This window comes from Salmo trutta, unplaced genomic scaffold (assembly GCF_901001165.1).
Source record: "Salmo trutta unplaced genomic scaffold, fSalTru1.1, whole genome shotgun sequence".
Taxonomy (NCBI): Eukaryota; Metazoa; Chordata; class Actinopteri; order Salmoniformes; family Salmonidae; genus Salmo; species Salmo trutta.
The window spans coordinates 28,609-53,866 of NW_021822804.1; the positions used below are offsets into that span (position 1 = coordinate 28,609).

The 25,258-nt window shown below is 42.9% G+C and overlaps 1 protein-coding gene across 1 annotated transcript in view; it reads right to left on the reverse strand.

The window, feature by feature from the left end:
- tfeb (transcription factor EB) overlaps positions 1 to 25,258 on the reverse strand; it is a gene marked incomplete in the record, with an annotated part of 71,225 nt that overhangs the window by 25,009 nt on the left and 20,958 nt on the right. Inside the window, 2 exon segments of the mRNA XM_029745538.1 lie at positions 10,575 to 10,698; positions 12,411 to 12,504. Coding sequence (XP_029601398.1) covers positions 10,575 to 10,586 — 12 coding nt within the window.

A 25,258-nucleotide genomic window follows, 5' to 3' on the forward strand; every position in this document is an offset into this window, starting at 1 on the left:
GTGGGACGAGAGGACAACTGGATCCCAGGTCACGAACTATCAGTACTGTCTATATGTTCACATCATGTAACGTTAAAGTGTGTGAAAACATAATCAAGTGACTAATGAAACCAATGTCACTATGATGAACTACCTTGTCCCTTCAGTGTATGACAAGCACAGTAGCCAGTCTTTCAGCATGATAATACAGTAAGTCTTTAGGCATCTTAAGAGTAGGTAAGGGCCGCATTCAATCATGGAAACCTGGTCTCCAGGATAATATTTACAGTTTGAAACTAAAAGGAATCTCAAGTGCATGCTACTTTTAATGCCTTTTCCTCTCTGTGGTTTAGATTGAATAACACTGTGCATTAGGAGGTAGTGGAGGCTGGGTGGGGGAGGTTTGGGGAGAAGGGAGGGGTAGGGTGGAGCTGTGGGCACATCAGGCCCAAGCCCTGGGCCTAGGAGCATACCCATGGTTACCATTGGGGAAGTCATGTGGGAGTCATGTGGTCCGGTTGTTGTGTGGAGGTCATGTGAGCAGCCTTGTCGAGGGGGAACACCCTCACCATCGCCCACCTCCACACCCTTCGTCCTCCACCTCCAACCAACCCTTCTCTCACTTAGGAGAGCCCCAGAGTCCCCCTTTCAGCAGTGTTAAAACTACACCTGATGTGCTGTTATTCTGCTCTCTGGGACTGTTCCTTTCAGCAGTGTTAAAACTACACCTGATCTGCTGTTATTCTGCTCTCTGGGACTGTTCCTTTCAGCAGTGTTAAAACTACACCTGATGTGCTGTTATTCTGCTCTTCCTTTCAGACAAATGAAATGTAAGTCAATGTGAAAAGAAGCCGTGGCCTGAGAGTATATTTCTACCGTTTCATCCAGATGCAGACTAAGAAGCCATGCCAGAGAGACATCAACCAATCAGAGCAGACATCTCAACCTTCATCAGATACACAGGCCATACATGGGCATGGACAGAGAGAAGGGAAAGAGAGAGAGAGAAGCTCACTGTGTGTGAGGTACAATAAGAAGGGCAGCTCCAATTGAGAAGGACTGAGGCTGCCTGTTGTCCGCCGTGTACATTTCAGTGCCCGCTTTGTGCACACTGGCTGGTCCAAACGCACAGCATTCTAACTCCAAGAGCCATCTCTACTACAGCATGGCAGCACACAGAGAACCAACACCTAACCAGTACCAACCAAACACACACCACTACTACATCAACCACCACTAAAGCTGCTACTATTAACACTATTACACCACCACCACTACTACTACTACTACTACTACTACTACTACTACTACTATTAACACTATTACACCACCACTACTACTACTACTACTACTACTATTAACACTATTACAAAACTACTACTACTACTATTAACACGATTACATCACTACTACTACTATTAACACGATTACATCACTACTACTACTATTAACACTATTACACCACCACTACTACTACTATTAACACTATTACATCACTACTACTACTATTATAAACACTATTACACCACTACTACTACTACTACTACTACTACTACTACTACTACTATTAACACTATTACACCACTACTACTACTACTACTACTACTATTAACACTATTACACCACTACTACTACTACTACTATTAACACTATTACACCACCACTACTACTACTACTATTAACACTATTACACCACTACTACTACTACTACTACTATTACACTACTACTACTACTATTAACACTATTACACCACCACTACTACCACTACTACTATTAACACTATTACACCACTACTACTACTACTACTATTAACACTATTACACCACTACTACTACTACTACTATAAACACTATTACACCACCACTACTACTACTACTACTACTACTACTACTACTACTACTAACACTATTACACCACCACTACTACCACTACTACTACTACTACTACTACTACTACTATTAACACTATTACACCACTACTACTACTACTACTATTACACCACTACTACTACTACTACTATAAACACTATTACACCACTACTACTACTACTATTACACCACTACTACTACTACTATTACACCACTACTACTACTACTACTACTACTATTAACACTATTACACCACCACTACCACTACTACTACTACTACTACTACTACTAACACTATTACACCACCACCACCACTACTACTACTACTACTACTACTACTACTACTACTACTACTAACACTATTACACCACCACCACTACTACTACTATTAACACCACTACTACTACTATTAACACTATTACACCACCACTACCACTACTACTACTACTACTATTAACACTACAACTACTACTATTAATACTATTACACCACCACTACTACTACTACTACTACTACTACTACTACTACTACTACTACTACTACTACTACTACTACTACTACTACTACTACTACTACTACTACTACTACTACTACTACTATTACACTACTACTACTACTACTACTATTAACACTACTACTACTACTACTATTAACACTACTACTACTACTACTATTAACACTACTACTACTACTACTACTACTACTACTACTACTACTACTACTACTACTACTACTACTACTACTACTACTATTAACACTACTACCACCACTACTACTACTACTACTATTAACACTATTACACCACTACTACTACTACTATTAACACTATTACACCACCACCACTACTACTACTATTACCACTACTATTAACACTATTACACCACCACTACTACTACTACTACTATTAACACCACTACTACTATTACTACTACTACTACTACTACTACTATAAACACTATTACACCACCACTACTACTACTACTATTAACACTATTACACCACCACTACTACTACTACTACTACTACTACTACTACTACTACTACTACTACTACTACTACTACTACTACTACTACTACTATTAACACTATTACACCACTACTACTACTACTACTACTATAAACACTATTACACCACCACTACTACTACTACTACTACTACTACTATTAACACTATTACACCACCACTACTACTACTACTATTAACACTATTACACCACTACTACTACTACTACTACTATTAACACTATTACACCACTACTACTACTACTACTATTAACACTATTACACCACTACTACTACTACTACTATTAACACTACTACTACACCACTACTACTACTACTACTACTACTACTACTACTACTACTACTACTACTACTACCACTATTACTACTACTACTACTACTACTATTAACACTATTACACCACTACTACTATTAACACTACTACACCACTACTACTACTACTACTACTACTACTACTACCACCACTACTACTACCACTACTATTACTATTAACACTACTACACCACTACTACTACTACTACTACTACTACTAACACCACTACTACTACTACTACTACTACTACTACTACTACTACTACTACTACTACTACTACTACTATTAACACTACTACACCACTACTACTATTAACACTACTACTATTAACACTATTACACCACTACTACTATTAACACTATTACACCACTACTACTATTAACACTACTACTACTACTATTAACACTACTACTACTACTACTACTACTACTACTACTACTACTACTACTACTACTACTAACACCACCACTACTACTACTACTACTATTAACACTATTACACCACTACTACTACTATTAACACTATTACACCACTACTACTACTACTACTACTACTACTACTACTACCACCACTACTACTACCACTACTATTACTATTAACACTACTACACCACTACTACTACTACTACTACTACTACTACTACTACTACTACTACTACTACTACTACTACTACTACTATTAACACTACTACTACTACATTAACACTACTACTATTAACACTATTACACCACTACTACTATTAACACTATTACACCACTACTACTATTAACACTACTACTACTACTATTAACACTATTACACCACCACTACTACTACTACTACTACTACTACTACTACTACTACTACTACTACTACTACTATTAACACCACCACTACTACTACTACTACTATTAACACTATTACACCACTACTACTACTATTAACACTATTACACCACTACTACTACTACTACTATTAACACTATTACACCACTACTACTACTACTACTACTACTACTACTACTACTACTACTACTACTACTACTACTACTACTACTATTAACACTATTACACCACCACCACTACTACTACTATTAACACCACTACTACTACTATTAACACTATTACACCACCACTACCACTACTACTACTACTACTATTAACACTACAACTACTACTATTAATACTATTACACCACCACTACTACTACTACTACTACTACTACTACTACTACTACTACTACTACTACTACTACTACTACTACTACTACTACTATTAACACTACTACTACTACTACTACTACTACTACTACTACTATTAACACTACTACTACTACTACCACTACTACTACTACTACTACTACTACTACTACTACTACTATTACTATTAACACTACTACCACCACTACTACTACTACTACTATTAACACTATTACACCACTACTACTACTACTATTAACACTATTACACCACCACCACTACTACTACTATTACCACTACTATTAACACTATTACACCACCACTACTACTACTACTACTACTACTACTATTAACACCACTACTACTATTACTACTACTACTACTACTACTACTACTACTATAAACACTATTACACCACCACTACTACTACTACTATTAACACTATTACACCACCACTACTACTACTACTACTACTACTACTACTACTACTACTACTACTACTACTACTAACACTATTACACCACTACTACTACTACTACTACTACTATAAACACTATTACACCACCACCACTACTACTACTACTACTACTACTATTAACACTATTACACCACCACTACTACTACTACTATTAACACTATTACACCACTACTACTACTATTAACACTATTACACCACTACTACTACTACTACTATTAACACTACTACTACTACTACTACTACTACTACTACTACTACTACTACTATTAACACTACTACACCACTACTACTACTACTACTACTACTACTACTACTACTACTACTACCACTATTACTACTACTACTACTACTACTACTATTAACACTATTACACCACTACTACTATTAACACTACTACACCACTACTACTACTACTACTACTACTACTACTACCACCACTACTACTACCACTACTATTACTATTAACACTACTACACCACTACTACTACTACTACTACTACTACTACTACTACTACTACTACTACTACTACTACTACTACTACTATTAACACTACTACACCACTACTACTATTAACACTACTACTATTAACACTATTACACCACTACTACTATTAACACTATTACACCACTACTACTATTAACACTACTACTACTACTACTACTACTACTACTACTACTACTACTACTACTACTAACACCACCACTACTACTACTATTAACACTATTACACCACTACTACTACTATTAACACTATTACACCACTACTACTACTACTACTACTACTACTGCTACTACTACTACCACCACTACTACTACCACTACTATTACTATTAACACTACTACACCACTACTACTACTACTACTACTACTACTACTACTAACACCACTACTACTACTACTACTACTACTACTACTACTACTACTACTACTACTACTACTACTACTATTAACACTACTACACCACTACTACTATTAACACTACTACTATTAACACTATTACACCACTACTACTATTAACACTATTACACCACTACTACTATTAACACTACTACTACTACTATTAACACTATTACACCACCACTACTACTACTACTACTACTACTACTACTACTACTACTACTACTACTACTACTACTACTACTACTACTACTACTACTACTACTACTACTATTAACACCACCACTACTACTACTACTACTATTAACACTATTACACCACTACTACTACTATTAACACTATTACACCACTACTACTACTACTACTATTAACACTATTACACCACTACTACTACTACTACTACTACTACTACTACTACTACTACTACTACTACTACTACTACTACTACTACTACTATTAACACTATTACACCACCACTACTACTACTACTACTACTACTACTACTACTACTATTACACTACTACTACTACTATTAACACTATTACACCACCACTACCACTACTACTACTACTACTACTACTACTACTATTAACACTATTACACCACTACTATTATTAACACTACTACTACTACTATTACACTACTACTACTACTATTAACACTATTACACCACTACTACTACTACTACTACTATTAACACTATTACACCACTACTACTACTACTACTACTATTAACACTATTACACCACCACCACCACTACTACTACTACTACTACTACTACTACTACTACTACTACTACTACTACTACTACTACTACTACTACTACTACTACTACTACTACTACTACTACTACTACTACTACTACTACTACTACTACTACTACTACTACTACTACTACTACTACTACTATTAACACTATTACACCACTACTACTACTACTACTACTACTACTACTACTACTACTATTAACACTATTACACCACTACTACTACTACTACTACTACTACTACTATTAACACTATTACACCACTACTACTACTACTACTACTACTACTACTACTACTACTATTAACACTATTACACCACTACATGCACTTCTAATTCTGTCACTTTTACTTCTGCTACATCAGAAACTCAACCTGACCAAGAAAAACTCATGTCCACCATTACTACTACCACTACCTACACACTGACAGACACAATGCCTCTGGTTGTATTTATAGGTCTTGACGAATTGGGTGGTTACATTTTCAAACTCAATCGGCTCGCCTAGGAATGCCAGCCAGAGGGACAAGTGCCTCTGTGTCCACTCCTAAGTTTAGCTTAGCATGATGATATTTCCTGCACATCTTGGTGATCTAGTTGAGCTTCATTATTAATTATTTTATTTCACCTTTAACCAGGTCGGCCAGTTGAGAACAAGTTCTCATTTACAACTGTGACCTGGCCAAGATAAAGCAAAGCAGTGCGACAAAAACAAAAACACAGAGTTACACACAAACAAATGTACTGTCAAAAATACAATAGAAAAAAATGCCCTGACGAATTGGCCCTTCATGTTAGCATGCCAATGATTTCAGCACATCTCAATGTGCTCTAGCTGGTTTAATTCAACATGCAAGTCTCCCAGCATGTCTCAATGTAATCTAGCTGGTTTAGTTCAACATGCAAGTCTCCCAGCATGTCTCAATGTGCTCTAGCTGGTTTAGTTCAACATGCTAGTTTTCCGTGCATGTCTCAATGTGCTCTAGCTGGTTTAGTTCAACATGCTAGCCTCCCAGCATGTCTCAATGTGCTCTAGCTGGTTTAGCTTAGAATGCTAACTGACATTCAGAAACAATCCTTTGCGTGATATGGCAAAGTTTAGCTTAGTTTAATGCTAATGCATGCTAACACTCTCAACATAGTTAATCATGTTCATTTCCAAATAGACTTTTTACCTCAAGGTAAACGATTGGAAATGCGAAAATGGAAATCTTCTGTCTGGTTGAGCTACCCTACAGGACACCACCTCATTCAATGCTCAGTGCTGCCAGTGCATTCTCTCACTCTCATACACACTCAGTTCACACTCACCATGATGACATAGTTAAGGAGGGATACAAAGTATATTGAAAGCAGGTGCTTCCACACAGGTGTGGTTCCAGAGTTAATTAAGTGACTAACATCTCACCATGCTAAGGTTGATGTATAAACATGCCCAGTTTGGCATTATTTTGTCTAACATGGCTAGAAGAAGAGATCTCAGTGACTTTGAAAGAGGGGTCTCAAAGGAGCATAAGGGGTCTAAATGGTGTGTGTGTCTCAGTCACCAGATCAACCCAATTGAACACTTATGGGAGATTCTGGAGACTGTGTTTTCCACAACATTCAACAAAACTCCAACTGGAATTTCTCATGGAAGAATGGCGTCACATCCCTCCAATAGAGTTCCAGAGACACTTGTAGAATGTATATGAAGGTGCATTGAAGCTTTTCTGGCGGCTCATGGTTTGTCAACACCCTACTAAGACACTATGTTGGTGTTGACTTTATTTTGGCAGTTAAACTGCATTCGGAAAGTATTCAGACCCCTTGACTTTTTCCACATTTTGTTACGTTACAGCCTTATTCTAAAATAGATGAAATATATGACATCTCAGAAATCTACACAAAATCCCCCATAATGACTAAAGGAAAACAGGTTTTTAGACATTTCTGCAAATTTATAAAAAAACAAAAACAGAAATAACTTATTTACATAAGTATTCAGACCCTTTGCTATGAGACTCGGAATTGAGCTCAGGTGCATCCTGTTTCCATTGATCATCCTTGAGCTGTTTCTACAACTTGATTGGAGTCCACCTGTAGTAAATTCAATTGATTGGACATGATTTGGAAAGGCACACACCTGTCTATATAAGGTCCCACAGTTAACAGTGCATGTCAGAGCAAAAACCATGACATGAGGTCAAAGGAATTGTCCGTAGAGCTCCGAGACAGGATTGTGTAGAGGCACAGATCTGGGGAAGGTTACAAAAAATGTCTGCAGCATTGAAGGTCCCCAAGAACACAGAGGCCTTCATCATTATTAAAATGCAAGAAGTTTGGAACCTCCAAGACTCTTGCTAGAGCCTTCAGCCTGGCCAAACTGAGCAATCGGGGGAGAAGGGCCTTGGTCAGGGAGGTGACCAAGAACCCGATGGTCACTCTGATAGAGCTCCTCTGTGGAGATGGGAGAACCTTCCAGAAGGACAACCATCTCTGCAGCACTCCACCAATCAGGCCTTCATGGTAGAGTGGCCAGATGGAAGCCACTCCTCAGTAAAAGGCACATGACAGCCCGCTTGGAGTTTGCCAAAAGGCACCTACAGACTCTCAGACCATGAGAAACAAGATTCTCATGGTTTGAATTTTTTATACATTTATCATTATGGAGTATTTTGTTTAGATTGATGAGGGAGAAAAAAAACGATTTAATCAATTTGAGTAAGGCTGTAACATAACAAAATGTGGAAAAAGTCAAGGGGTCTGAATACTTTCTGAATGCACTGTACCTGTAGCTTTGCATGGTGGCAATGATATGTAATACATAGATGAATATACTGTATTAATATACTGTACATGGGTACCTCTCTACTTCCCCTCTCCTGCTGCTGACACACATGGTTTCATTTCCTTCCACATCTCACTTACTGACAAACCGCTACCCGGCAGTGGGTTCTCCCACATGGCCCTCCAGTTGCCTGGCATGCACTCAGTTTTGCAGGCATCTGTGACGCGGTGGGTGCAAAAAGCAGCCATTGTGTGCCGGGCGCTGTGATGTCACAGTGGCTTGGTTTCAAAGCTCTCTCTCATCAGAGAGTGGGTGGGGACAGACAGGAGGGGGGCAGGGTCAGGGGTTAGAACTGAACTACAGATTAGTCAAACACACATATGTTTACTCACTGATATTCATGCAGATACGTACGTACTAATATAAATACATGTGCACAGACACACAGCATACATTGTACACGTGCAGAGACGTACACACACACACACACACACACACAGACAGAGAGAACAGAAGCTGGAACATCAGCTCAGGTTGTTAATGTGTGTGAGTGTATTTATAGTTCTGGTGGTGCCGCTAGCTCCTTATAACGGCCATCCCACAGCAGCTAAATCAGGGCTACACACACACACACACACACACACACACACACACACACACACACACACACACACACACACACACACACACACACACACACACACACACACACACTCTCTCTCTCTCTCTCTCTGCCCAGGGCAGAGCTAAATAAGGGGCATGCTTATAACTGGATTGTGGGTCATCTGTGCCAGATAATAAAAAGGCAGCTGTCTATTTCCATGGCAGGGCACAGCAACGCTGCAGGAGGAGGAATGGGAGGATAGACGGACACACACCTGGAGGTACCCACATGAATGGAAGAATCAATATAGACAATAGAAGGACACATAGACACAACCACACACACACACACACACACACACACACAGTTTGACATTGGTACAACAGCCTTCATGGAAGTGTAATACTGCCATGAATAGAGAAATGATATAGATGCTAGCACACAGACACCTGTTTATATTTGAACATATAAAGGAAACCATGATATGATAGGCTGGCTGGCTGGCTGGCTGCTAATTCAAAGTGACAACAACTAACTGATCTTCGTGCGTGGCATCAAAACGGGTTTAGATCAATGACAACTCTTTCCGGTCCCATCCTCCTTTGATATCCATTCAATGCTCACAAATACTATGTAAGATATGTGTATGAATAACAAAAGCAAACAGAAGAAGTATGAATGAAATCCTGCATGTTTACCTCCCTCAGCATTATGTAGAGTGTGTGTCCAGTACACAGTGTAGTAAGCTTACTGGAGTGTAGTCAGCCCTCCTGCTCTCCTGCTCATCTCAGCCAGGCTCCAATCAGTACAGAGTGGTCATTCCTGGGTAAGGGGGTTCCAGGATTGTCCAGTAAGGGACGGGCACAGGTTTAAAATCACACAGACTTCTACCCCTCTTCTCACTACCACAAACACCCCCCCCCCCCCCCCCACACACACACACACACACACAAGCCTTTCCGCTGTGAAATGTCTGCCGGCCCGACCTAAAGCCCAAAATAACTCCTCACTCTCTGTTCCCCTTTTCAGGAACACCCTGTTCCCCTGAGCCCTGTGTGTGTGTGTGCGCATGTGTGGTGTGTATATGTGTGCGCGCGTGTGTGTGTGTGTGTGCGCATGTGTGTGTGTGTGCGCGCGTGTGCGCATGTGTGGTGTGTATATGTGTGCGCGTGTGTGTGTGTGTGTGTGCGCATGTGTGTGTGTGTGTGTGTGCGTGCGCGTGTGCGTGTGTGTGTGTGTGTGTGTGTGTGCGCGCGTGTGTGTGCGCATGTGTGGTGTGTATGTGTGTGCGCGTGTGTGGTGTGTATGTGTGTGCGCGTGTGTGGTGTGTATGTGTGTGTGTGTGTGTGTGTGTGGTGTGTGTGTGCGCATGTGTGGTGTGTATGCGTGTGTGTGTGCGTGCGTGCGTGTATGAGTGTGTGTGTGCGTGCGTGCGTACGTATGCGCATGTGGTAGTAGGAAGGAGTGGGAGAGAGAGATTTGGAACCTGTGCCAGTCCCCTTCCTGGTGTGTTGTGTCTCGTGCGTGGGGCCGTGTGGAACACTTGTCACAGAACAGACCCCTCCACTAGTGTGTCCGTGGCATGCCAGAATACAGCAGTTACCGGCAGACATACACACCTCAGACGAGTGGGGTGTCACGTGTCAGAGTTGCTATGGTGACAGTGTGAGTCCCCTGTTCCTTCCCGTTTGGTCTCACGCACACAAACAGCTGCATCCGACAACCATGGATACACACCCTAACTGTGATTCTGACTATACTCATACTATATTCAGTATAAATGAATACCTACTCTATCTGATTCGCAGGAAAACCATTATTTCTCAGTCTGAAGCTTTGGCTGGTGTCTGATGTCCTTTTTAGAGACACTGCTGTAGGTAGTGAGAAACACACACACACACACACACACACACACACACACACACACACACACACACCACACCACCTCCTCTGTGGTTCCCTCCTTTACTGTGAGAGACAGTGTATAGTATACAGTTACTGCTCTCCCTCAGAGCAGATACACCTAATACACTTTAAACACACAAAACACACACCAACCGGCGTCTGATCACAGACAGAGCCGGCCTGTATCCCCTCTGTGAGAGGAGAGGTGGTTTGAGAAGACTCAACCACAGACTCCCGAGAGGGAACAGAGAGTTGAGGGGTTTCCCTGCTTCTCTACAGGGGCAGGGACAGGTTAGGAGTCAGGAGCAGGTGAACCCAGGTGAACCCAGGTGAACCCATCTGAACCCAGGCACCAGTTCCTTTAACATTGACCACTAGCACGTCATACCACATGACCTGACCAGGAATATCTCAATCTCTCGCCTTTTCCTTTTTAGCCATGATTTAACCAGGAAGTCACATTCACATAGCATTCCTTTCTGAAATGAGCCCTGGCACACCCTGCTTCTCCCCTTCTCTCTGAATACAGTATCTAACACATAGGAACACACAGAGATATAAACATACAGTGAGAAGCAAACACAGTGACACACACACACACACACACACACACACAAACATAATGTTACCTCTTGGTGAGAAAGTGCTGCTGGGAAAGATGGGACTGTGCTCCTCACGCTGCTCTCTACATCTCTGGACACCGCAGAGAGGGTGGGCTGCAAACTACAGACAGAGATAGAGAGAAACCAATGAGATACAGCAATACACATTCAGGTAGTACAGTAGTACAAGGGAGTACATGGTGATAGTACAGTAGAACAAGGGAGCACAGGGTGATATTACAGTAGTACAAGAGAGTACATGGTGATATTACAGTAGTACATGGTGATAGTACAGTAGAGCAAGGGAGCAATTGTGATAGTACAGTAGTAGAAGGGAGTACATGGTGATAGTACAAGGGAGTACATGGTGATAGTACAGTAGTACAAGGGAGTACATGGTGATAGTACAGTAGTACAAGGGAGTACATGGTGATATTACAGTAGTACAAGAGAGTACATGGTGATATTACAGTAGTACAAGGGAGTACATGGTGATATTACAGTAGTACAAGGGAGCACATGGTGATATTACAGTAGTAGAAGGGAGCACATGGTGATAGTACAGTAGAACAAGGGAGCACATGGTGATAGTACAGTAGAACAAGGGAGCACATGGTGATAGTACAGTAGAACAAGGGAGCACATGGTGATAGTACAGTAGTAGAAGGGAGTACATGGTAATATTACAGTAGTACAAGAGAGTACATGGTGATATTACAGTAGTACATGGTGATAGTACAGTAGTAGAAGGGAGTACATGGTAATATTACAGTAGTACAAGGGAGCACATGGTGATATTACAGTAGTACAAGGAAGTACATGGTGATAGTACAGTAGTAGAAGGGAGTACATGGTGATATTACAGTAGTACAAGGGAGTACATGGCGATAGTACAGTAGTAGAAGGGAGTACATGGTGATATTACAGTAGTAGAAGGGAGTACATGGTGATATTACAGTAGTACAAGAGAGTACATGGTGATATTACAGTAGTACAAGAGAGTACATGGTGATATTACAGTAGTAGAAGGGAGTACATGGTGATAGTACAGTAGTACAAGGGAGTACATGGTGATATTACAGTAGTACAAGGGAGTACATGGTGATAGTACAGTAGTAGAAGGGAGCACATGGTGATATTACAGTAGTAGAAGGGAGTACATGGTGATATTACAGTAGTACAAGGGAGTACATGGTGAAATTACAGTAGTAGAAGGGAGTACATGGTGATATTACAGTAGTAGAAGGGAGTACATGGTGATAGTACAGTAGAACAAGGGAGCACATGGTGATATTACAGTAGTACAAGGGAGTACATGGTGATATTACAGTAGTACAAGGGAGTACATGGTGATATTACAGTAGTACAAGGGAGTACATGGTGATATTACAGTAGTAGAAGGGAGTACATGGTGATATTACAGTAGTAGAAGGGAGTACATGGTGATATTACAGTAGTAGAAGGGAGTACATGGTGATATTACAGTAGAAGGGAGTACATGGTGATAGTACAGTAGTAGAAGGGAGTACATGGTGATATTACAGTAGTAGAGGGGGTACATGGTGATATTACAGTAGTAGAAGGGAGTACATGGTGATAGTACAGTAGTAGAAGGAACTGTTCTAGTCAGGTGGTCTGGCATCATAGGCCACGGTGAGGCAACAGGTGGATAGCACACATGCTCAGGCTTATAATAGAAATGACTTTCCAAAACAATTGATGCAATGGAGCGTGTGGGTGTGTGTGCGTATGTGCATGAGGAGTTTCCATAGGGCTGCAATAGAAAGCATTCATCACAACGGCACATACCTCTGCAGAGGGTGTGATTTATGAAGCTGCTCATATAGTTTTTAATTTTAATTTGACCTTTATTTAACTAGGCAAGTCAGTTAAGAACAAATTCTTATTTTCAATGACGGCCTAGGAACAGTGAGTTAATTGCCTTGTTCAGGGGCAGAACGACAGATTATGGCCTAACACGTAAGGTTCTGAAATCCATTTCAGTGAACTAGCAGACAGACGGAGAAATGACACACTAATAACACATTCATCCCTTCATCTCCTGTTCTGTTAGTTTGGAGTCAACAGAAGTCTAAAAATAACCCCCCATATCCCGGCCTACCCTCCCAAACCATGAGCTCAGCACATTACTTAAATGGGGTAGATCTCAAGAGTCCCAAAGTAGCTTTATCTCCTTCATTGGCACTGATCAGAAAGCAGAGGGCAAGCGGAGGGCCGCCCGGCATGGCGGAGGCTTTCTGCGGCCTTATGCTCTACAGGGAGCTCAGCATGTAAGTTACCAGGATGTTGCTTTCACCTGTCCACATCTTTATGTCAGTGGAAAAGACGAAGAGAGAAAGACACTTTACAATGAGAGGTGCAGTCCTTTTCATATTCCAAATCAGTCTTAGGTAAAGACACAAGAGCTAGATCACCAAAACAACCACAACTCTATGTTTCCCTTCCTCATCGCCTTGGATTTCACAACTCCTAAGGTCAGGAGTGAGGCAACACCTTCCTGTTACACCAGGCCAGGGAAACATCCATATCAACCACAAATCATAAACAAGGGCTCTTCACATTCAGGTCCACAGACCTCCAGGTTTTCATCCTGACCCACTAATCAGGAACTGATTCAGACCTGAGAAATGACTATTTCACTTCCAAATACAACAGACACACATAATAGCCCTAATATAGGAACAGTATCAGTAGCCAGTGGACTTTACCAATTTTGGTATAAATTACAGAAGATAACATTAAGCTCCAAAATATAAATATTTTCACTGACTGTGACAATGAAAGAAGCAAGTAACAATAGCAGTAGCAGTTACAGTAGCAGTAGCAGTAACAGTAACAGAAGCAGTAGCAATTACAGTAGCAGTAACAGTTACAGTAACAGTAGCAGTAGCAGTTACAGTAGCAGTAACAGTTACAGTAACAGTAGCAGTAGCAGTTACAGTAGCAGTAACAGTTACAGTAACAGTAGCAGTAGTAGTTACAGTAGCAGTAACAGTTACAGTAACAGTAGCAGTAGCAGTTACAGTAGCAGTAACAGTTACAGTAACAGTAGCAGTTACAGTAGCAGTAACAGTTACAGTAACAGTAGCAGTAACAGTAAAAGAAGCAGTAGCAGTTACAGTAGCAGTTGCAGTAGCAGTTGCAGTAGCAATAGCAGTTACAGTAGCAGTAGCAGTACCAGTACCAGTAGCAGTAACAGTAGCAGTAACAGAGCAGTTGCAGTTACAGTAGCAGTTACAGTAGCAGTTACAGTAGCAGCAGAAGCCGTAACAGTAGCAGTAACAGTAGCCGTAACAGTAGCAGAATCAGTATTAGTAGCAGTTACAGTAACAGTAGCAGTAACAGTTACAGTAGCAGTAGCTGTAACAGTTACAGTAACAGTAGCAGTTACAGTAGCAGTAGCAGTTACAGTAACAGTAGCAGTAGCAGTTACAGTAACAGTAGAAGTAGGAGTAACAGTTACAGTAGCAGTAGCTGTAACAGTTACAGTAGCAGTAGCAGTAACAGTTACAGTAACAGTTACAGTAGCAGTAGCAGTTACAGTAACAGTAACAGTAGCAGTAGCTGTAACAGTTACAGTAGCAGTAACAGTAACAGTAACCGTAGCAGTTACAGTATTAGTAGCAGTTACAGTAACAGTAGCAGTTACAGTAGCAGTAGCAGTTACAGTAACAGTAGCAGTTACAGTAACAGTTGCAGTAACAGTTACAGTAATAGTAGCAGTAACAGTAGCAGTTGCAGTTACAGTAGCAGTAACAGTAGCAGTTACAGTAACAGTTACAGTAACCATAACAGTAGCAGTTGCAGTAGCAGTTGCAGTATTAGTAGCAGTAACAGTAGCAGTTACAATATTAGTAGCAGTTACAGTAACAGTAGCAGTAACAGTTGCAGTAGCAGTAACAGTTACAGTAGCAGTTGCAGTAGAAGTAGCAGTAACAGTAACAGTAGCAGTAACAGTTGCAGTAGCAGTAACAGTAGCAGTTGCAGTAGCAGTAACAGTAGCAGTAACAGTAGCAGTAACAGTAACAGTAACAGTAGCAGTTGCAGTCGCAGTTACAGTAGTAGGTACAGTAGCAGTAGCAGTAGCAGTTGCAGTAGCAGTTGCAGTAGCAGTTACAGTAGCAGTTGCAGTAGCAGTTGCAGTAGCAGTAGCAGTAAATGGTAGCAGTAACAGTAACAGTAGCAGTAACAGTAGCAGTAACAGTAGCAGTAACAGTAGCAGTTGCAGTTACAGTAGCAGTTACAGTAGCAGTTACAGTAGCAGCAGAAGCCGTAACAGTAGCAGTAACAGTAGCCGTAACAGTAGCAGAATCAGTATTAGTAGCAGTTACAGTAACAGTAGCAGTAGCAGTAACAGTTACAGTAGCAGTAGCTGTAACAGTTACAGTAACAGTAGCAGTTACAGTAGCAGTAGCAGTTACAGTAACAGTAGCAGTAGCAGTAACAGTTACAGTAGCAGTAGCTGTAACAGTTACAGTAGCAGTAGCAGTAACAGTTACAGTAGCAGTTACAGTAGGAGTTACAGTAACAGTAGCAGTAGCTGTAACAGTTACAGTAGCAGTAACAGTAACAGTAACAGTAGCCATAACAGTAGCAGTTGCAGTAGCAGTTGCAGTATTAGTAGCAGTAACAGTTACAATATTAGTAGCAGTTACAGTAACAGTAGCAGTTACAGTAGCAGTAGCAGTTACAGTAGCAGTTACAGTATTAGTAGCAGTTACAGTAACAGTAGCAGTTACAGTATTAGTAGCAGTTACAGTAACAGTAGCAGTTACAGTAGCAGTAGCAGTTACAGTAGCAGTTACAGTATTAGTAGCAGTTACAGTAACAGTAGCAGTTACAGTAACAGTTGCAGTAACAGTTACAGTAATAGTAGCAGTAACAGTAGCAGTTCCAGTTACAGTAGCAGTTACAGTAGCAGTAACAGTAGCAGTTACAGTAACAGTAACAGTAGCCATAACAGTAGCAGTTGCAGTAGCAGTTGCAGTATTAGTAGCAGTAACAGTAGCAGTTACAATATTAGTAGCAGTTACAGTAACAGTAGCAGTTACAATATTAGTAGCAGTTACAGTAACAGTAGCAGTAACAGTAGCAGTAGCAGTAACAGTAACAGTAACAGTAGTAGTTACAGTAGCAGTAACAGTAGCAGTAACAGTAGCAGTTACAGTAGCAGTAGCAGTTGCAGTCGCAGTTACAGTAGCAGTTACAGTAGCAGTTGCAGTAGCAGTAGCAGTAGCAGTAGCAATAGCAGTAACAGTTACAGTAGCAGTTACAGTAGAAGTAGCAGTAACAGTTACAGTAGAAGTAGCAGCAACAGTAGAAGTTACAGTAGCAGTAAATGGTAGCAGTAGCAGTTACAGTAGCAGTTGCAATAGCAGTAACAGTTACAGTAGCAGTTACAGTAGCAGAGCAGTTACAGTAGCAGTAGCAGTAACAGTTACAGTAGCAGTAACAGTAGCAGTTGCAGTAGAAGTTACAGTAGCAGTAGCAGTTACAGTAACAGTTGCAGTAGCAGTTACAGTAACAGTTACAGTAGCAGCAGAAGCAGTAACAGTAACAGTGGCAGTAGCAGTAACAGTTGCAGTTGCAGTAAATGGCAGCAGTAACAGTAACAGTAGCAGTAGCAGTAACAGTAGCAGTAACAGTAGCAGTAACAGTAGCAGTAACAGTAGCAGTAACAGTTACAGTAGCAGCAGAAGCCGTAACAGTAGCAGTAGCAGTTACAGTAACAGTAGCAGTAGCAGTAATAGTTACAGTAGCAGTAGCTGTAACAGTTACAGTAACAGTAGCAGTTACAGTAGCAGTAGCAGTTACAGTAACAGTAGCAGTAGCAGTAACAGTTACAGTAGCAGTAGCTGTAACAGTTACAGTAGCAGTAACAGTAGCAGTAGCAGTTACAGTAACAGTAGCAGTAGCTGTAACAGTTACAGTAGCAGTAACAGTAACAGTAACAGTAGCAGTTACAGTATTAGTAGCAGTTACAGTAACAGTAGCAGTTACAGTAGCAGTAGCAGTTACAGTAGCAGTAGCAGTTACAGTAGCAGTTACAGTAACAGTTGCAGTAACAGTTACAGTAATAGTAGCAGTAACAGTAGCAGTTGCAGATACAGTAGCAGTTACAGTAGCAGTAACAGTAGCAGTTACAGTAACAGTTACAGTAACAGTTACAGTAGCAGTTGCAGTAGCAGTAGAAGTATTAGTAGCAGTAACAGTAGCAGTTACAATATTAGTAGCAGTTACAGTAACAGTAGCAGTAACAGTAGCAGTAGCAGTAACAGTAGCAGTTACAGTAACAGTAACAGTAACAGTAACAGTAGCAGTAACAGTAACAGTAGCAGTTACAGTAGCAGTAACAGTAACAGTAGCAGTTGCAGTCACAGTAACAGTAGCAGTTGCAGTCGCAGTTACAGTAGTAGGTACAGTAGCAGTAACAGTAGCAGTTACAGTAGCAGTAACAGTAGCCATAGCCGTTGCAGTAGCAGTAGCAGTTACAGTAGCAGTAACAGTAGCAGTTACAGTAGCAGTAACAGTAGCAGTAACAGTAGCAGTAACATTAGCAGTAACAGTAACAGTAGCCATAGCCGTTGCAGTAGCAGTAACAGTTTGGATGTACATAACTGAGATTTCCATCCAATCTTATATAAACATGACTGTTCCATTCTCCATGGCAAGTTATCCATTATACAAGGATATATCTGTGACTGAATGAAGCCAGTCTACTCACCAACCCACCACACAAAGCATGTATTCAAACAACCTACTTGCCCAGTGACAAATGATATCTCATTCCTTGCTTCCTGTCCAGTCACAAACTGCTGATACGGTCAGTAGCACAGCCCAACACATAAGGAACTTCCAGAGTCCAATCATATTGTATCGTATTATATCCAGAGACAATCCCACAGCCAGAAGGGGGGAAAGATCACGACATCCTACATCCTTACCAGGGAGAAGGACAATTCAACAATCGTCAGATCAACATACTGTCTGTTGCTGTATTCCAGACACCTACCACTACACACCATACAGACACTCAGAGAGAGTACTCTGCTAGCCGGGTTGAGCTCTTATACAGTCTCTCTCTGGTCTCTGCTCGTGACACCGCGCCTCTCCACTCAAAGAGTCACAGGGACAGGGTTAGTCACTGCCCCTTCCTCCCCAAACCAACTGCGTTTCCTCTCCTCCTCCTCCTCCTCCTCCTCCTCATAAATGAATGCCAGGGTGTCCAGAATATCGCTGTCCATGGGAGGAACAAAGGAGACTCAGTGTCCGGAACCTCGCAGCAGATGCCCCCTGTCAAACACACACACAGAACTCCCACAGAACTCTGCCCCCAAGCTGGGAAATCCATTCCCCTTCCCTGTGAGCTGTGAGTATGTCTGAAACACACACAAAAACACAGACACAAATGCCAAGAAAGAGGGGGCAGCTACGTCTCTGATTGAGAGTCGGGGCCTGACGCACAGACTCCACTGACACACACACACACACACACACACACACACACACACACACACACACACACACACACACACACACACACACACACACACACAGTGACAAGGCTCTCAGAGCGATAAGGCTCTGATAACAAACACAGGTATTACATGTTTATTGTGCTTGGTAACTTCAACAGAATGGTAGCAGACCATAATGTCGTCTGTTACATGACAGAGTGCTGTTCAGCCATATGAGCAACAACTCCCTCTGGAAATGAATGAGGGCATTTTCCATCAGCTACCAGCCTAAGGAACGACGTTGCTGAGACATAAAGGCATGAGTAGAGAGGAAGAATCAAACTTTGCCCAAAACATTTAGAAAAATGCAATAGGTGAACAGCCACAACAAACTGAATCACAGATTTGCCATACCATGACAACAATAATAACTTTTTAAAAACATGTCTGTCCTTGTGATTAATTTAAGGAAAAGTTGGTCCAAGCAGGTTGATACTGGTTGCATGATAGCTTACTAAAAAAATAAGTGATATGTGGATAGTAAATTCGGGTATTTCAGGAACTGTACACTGCGTTCACTCAGTCTGTGTCCTTTAACCCCCCCCCCCCTCACTCCCACAACCTCACTCCCACAACCTCACACATTCTACCTGTACACAGGTAAGAGTTTCTCTCCAGTCTGTGTCCTTTAACCCCCCCCCCCTCAGTCCCACAACCTCACACATTCTACCTGTACACAGGTAAGAGTTTCTCTCCAGTCTGTTCAGAAAATACTTTAGCCCCCTCTGCTGGTGCAATTCTGCACTCTAGGTAGTATTTGACCAGATTACCCTACTCACAATGCTAAATCATTAGAGGGAGGGATTCATTAACATCTGACCCTGTATCAGTGGCTAAGGGCATCTTCTACCTACTTCCCATTCTGCCCCTTTACAAGATCATATCCTGTTTCCTGATTCAGGTCTGGTGTTGACACACAGATGAGAGATGGAAGACAGTGTCTCGACAGCCTGACCCCAGAGAAGTGACTCAGTTCACTCCCCAGTCACACCTCTCCACTATGCTGAACCATGCCAAGGTCTCATAGTCTGTCCCTGAGGGTCTTTTTTCTGACCTCTCCGATTGGCTGTGTCCCCGAGGGTCATTTTTCTGACCCCTCCGATTGGCTGTGTAGTTGAGTCCCTGTACCGATCCTGTTCAGACACATCTGATAGGGTGAACCACTAAAGATCTCTGTACCAACCTCCCTGATAGGCTGAACCTCTCAGAGTCTCTAGAGAGGAGAAAAGCTCCTTCTTCATGTAGTGATTTTACAGGAAGTGTGAGTTTCCCTTTACCAGAAACAAGGTTGCATAACAACTGACTCACACACACAGAGCGACCCTGTGATTGCCTGGGTCACAGGGTTCATGTTTACAAGAACCACAAGTCATGTGATCACTCAAAGGAACGACCAGACAAAACAAATCAAGACAAAAGAAAAACCCAATTCCTCACCTCAGTGCTGGTGAGGAAGGCAGTGGGCTTGTTCAACATTGCAGACGGCACTGCCAGCGAGCCGTCATTCACTGATGTACAAAAGGCATTTCCCTGTGCACGTGACATTAAAAACTTGAAATCACCTTACATCATAAATAACTATTTGGTGGATCAGTCAGTCCCAGTTGACCCAGAATAAATCAGGTATTTGATTCTCTCGAACACGGCCAGTGTTTCCCACATGGTGGGCCGGACCAACTAGTGGGTCTCAGCTAACTCCTCCTGGGCTGCGGCTGTTACTCATACAGATAACCATGGTGATGCCACAGTAAGTGATAATCTCAGTGAGAAGAAGGGAGAAGAAAATCCTGAACATCTGGTTGTCTCTCGTACCCTGATGAGATCATTTTGTCACTAAATATATAACCAATCAGAACCAACAACACTGTTGTTGTATGCATTTCCTGGCTATGTGACCTCGGACACAGAAACAGCATGCTGAACATAGGTTCATTCTCTAAAGGTCATGACCTCTTCAATACAACACATTTTTATGGACCTTCAATCAAACAGGATTTACAATTCTGCAAATTCTCTGGGCAGTCAATATTGGCCTTGAGTATTATCAAGCTGTGTCTTCTAGTTATATAATATAGATGTTTATCCTAATGCTGTTGGTTGAAATGAAGATGGCCAAACTCTATCTCACACCACAGTATGGCTCTGGGGAGCATTGTGGGCAGTGCTGTGTGTCGAGCGTATTGATTGGTTGGTCAGTGTGTTTTAGAATGTGGCCTTTGACTAATCAATCAGGATCTGCCCCAGGGTGACACCACCAACAACAGAGAGATTCAGCAGGCTGATTTAGGATCTGCCCCAGGGTGACACCACCAACAACAGAGAGATTCAGCAGGCTGATTTAGGATCTGCCCCAGGGTGACCCACCAACAACAGAGAGATTCAGCAGGCTGATTTAGGATCTGCCCCAGGGTGACACCAACAACAGAGAGATTCAGCAGGCTGATTTAGGATCTGCCCCAGGGTGACACCACCAACAACAGAGAGATTCAGCAGGCTGATTTAGGATCTGCCCCAGGGTGACCCACCAACAACAGAGAGATTCAGCAGGCTGATTTAGGATCTGCCCCAGGGTGACACCACCAACAACAGAGAGATTCAGCAGGCTGATTTAGGATCTGCCCCAGGGTGACACCACCAACAACAGAGAGATTCAGCAGGCTGATTTAGGATCTGCCCCAGGGTGACCCACCAACAACAGAGAGATTCAGCAGGCTGATTTAGGATCTGCCCCAGGGTGACACCACCAACAACAGAGAGATTCAGCAGGCTGATTTAGGATCTGCCCCAGGGTGACACCACCAACAACAGAGAGATTCAGCAGGCTGATTTAGGATCTGCCCCAGGGTGACACCACCAACAACAGAGAGATTCAGCAGGCTGATTTAGGATCTGCCCCAGGGTGACACCACCAACAACAGAGAGATTCAGCAGGCTGATTTAGGATCTGCCCCAGGGTGACACCACCAACAACAGAGAGATTCAGCAGGCTGATTTAGGATCTGCCCCAGGGTGACACCACCAACAACAGAGAGATCCAGCAGGCTGATTTAGGATCTGCCCCAGGGTGACACCACCAACAACAGAGAGATTCAGCAGGCTGATTTAGGATCTGCCCCAGGGTGACACCACCAACAACAGAGAGATTCAGCAGGCTGATTTAGGATCTGCCCCAGGGTGACACCACCAACAACAGAGAGAATCAGCAGGCTGATTTAGGATCTGCCCCAGGGTGACACCACCAACAACAGAGAGATTCAGCAGGCTGATTTAGGATCTGCCCCAGGGTGACACCACCAACAACAGAGAGATTCAGCAGGCTGATTTAGGATCTGCCCCAGGGTGACCCACCAACAACAGAGAGATTCAGCAGGCTGATTTAGGATCTGCCCCAGGGTGACACCACCACCAACAGAGAGATCAGCAGGCTGATTTAGGATCTGCCCCAGGGTGACCCACCACCAACAACAGAGAGATCCAGCAGGCTGATTTAGGATCTGCCCCAGGGTGACCCACCAACAACAGAGAGATTCAGCAGGCTGATTTAGGATCTGCCCCAGGGTGACCCACCACCAACAGAGAGATTCAGCAGGCTGATTTAGGATCTGCCCCAGGGTGACACCAACAACAGAGAGATCAGCAGGCTGATTTAGGATCTGCCCCAGTGTGACCCACCAACAACAGAGAGATTCAGCAGGCTGATTTAGGATCTGCCCCAGGGTGACCCACCACCAACAGAGAGATCAGCAGGCTGATTTAGGATCTGCCCCAGGGTGACACCACCAACAACAGAGAGATTCAGCAGGCTGATTTAGGATCTGCCCCAGGGTGACACCACCAACAACAGAGAGATCAGCAGGCTGATTTAGGATCTGCCCCAGGGTGACACCACCAACAACAGAGAGATCAGCAGGCTGATTTAGGATCTGCCCCAGGGTGACACCACCAACAACAGAGAGATCAGCAGGCTGATTTAGGATCTGCCCCAGGGTGACACCACCAACAACAGAGAGATCAGCAGGCTGATTTAGGATCTGCCCCAGGGTGACACCACCAACAACAGAGAGATCAGCAGGCTGATTTAGGATCTGCCCCAGGGTGACACCACCAACAACAGAGAGATTCAGCAGGCTGATTTAGGATCTGCCCCAGGGTGACCCACCACCAACAACAGAGAGATTCAGCAGGCTGATTTAGGATCTGCCCCAGGGTGACACCACCAACAACAGAGAGATTCAGCAGGCTGATTTAGGATCTGCCCCAGGGTGACCCACCAACAACAGAGAGATTCAGCAGGCTGATTTAGGATCTGCCCCAGGGTGACCCACCAACAACAGAGAGATCCAGCAGGCTGATTTAGGATCTGCCCCAGGGTGACCCACCACCAACAACAGAGAGATCAGCAGGCTGATTTAGGATCTGCCCCAGGGTGACACCACCAACAACAGAGAGATCCAGCAGGCTGATTTAGGATCTGCCCCAGGGTGACCCACCACCAACAACAGAGAGATTCAGCAGGCTGATTTAGGATCTGCCCCAGGGTGACCCACCAACAACAGAGAGATTCAGCAGGCTGATTTAGGATCTGCCCCAGGGTGACCCACCAACAACAGAGAGATTCAGCAGGCTGATTTAGGATCTGCCCCAGGGTGACCCACCACCAACAGAGAGATTCAGCAGGCTGATTTAGGATCTGCCCCAGGGTGACCCACCAACAACAGAGAGATTCAGCAGGCTGATTTAGGATCTGCCCCAGGGTGACCCACCACCAACAGAGAGATCAGCAGGCTGATTTAGGATCTGCCCCAGGGTGACCCACCACCAACAACAGAGAGATCAGCAGGCTGATTTAGGATCTGCCCCAGGGTGACCCACCACCAACAGAGAGATCAGCAGGCTGATTTAGGATCTGCCCCAGGGTGACCCACCACCAACAGAGAGATCAGCAGGCTGATTTAGGCTTTTTTAAGGGGATGCGTGTTGTGCTTTAAAAGGGCCACCCAACGTTTCCCTCTTCCCCTCCTCCTCACCTCTCCGCTGGGGTCTCTTCATCCCCAGACCCAGGTCTCTCCATCCCCAGACCCAGGTCTCTCCATCCCCAGACCCAGGTCTCTCCATCCCCAGACCCAGGTTTGGTTTCCATCCAAACCTACTGGATATACTGAGACACATCAGTTTCAAGGGTATGAGGAGACGCAGACTTGCACTGAACTCTCGTCTCATAGGCTCACTGAAACACTGGGAGGTTCTCACATTCATACTGCTAACAACAAGGCCTTGTTTGCAAACACACTGGGGCACCTTTAATAGCCTGATAGAGACAGCAGTGTATTTACAGTG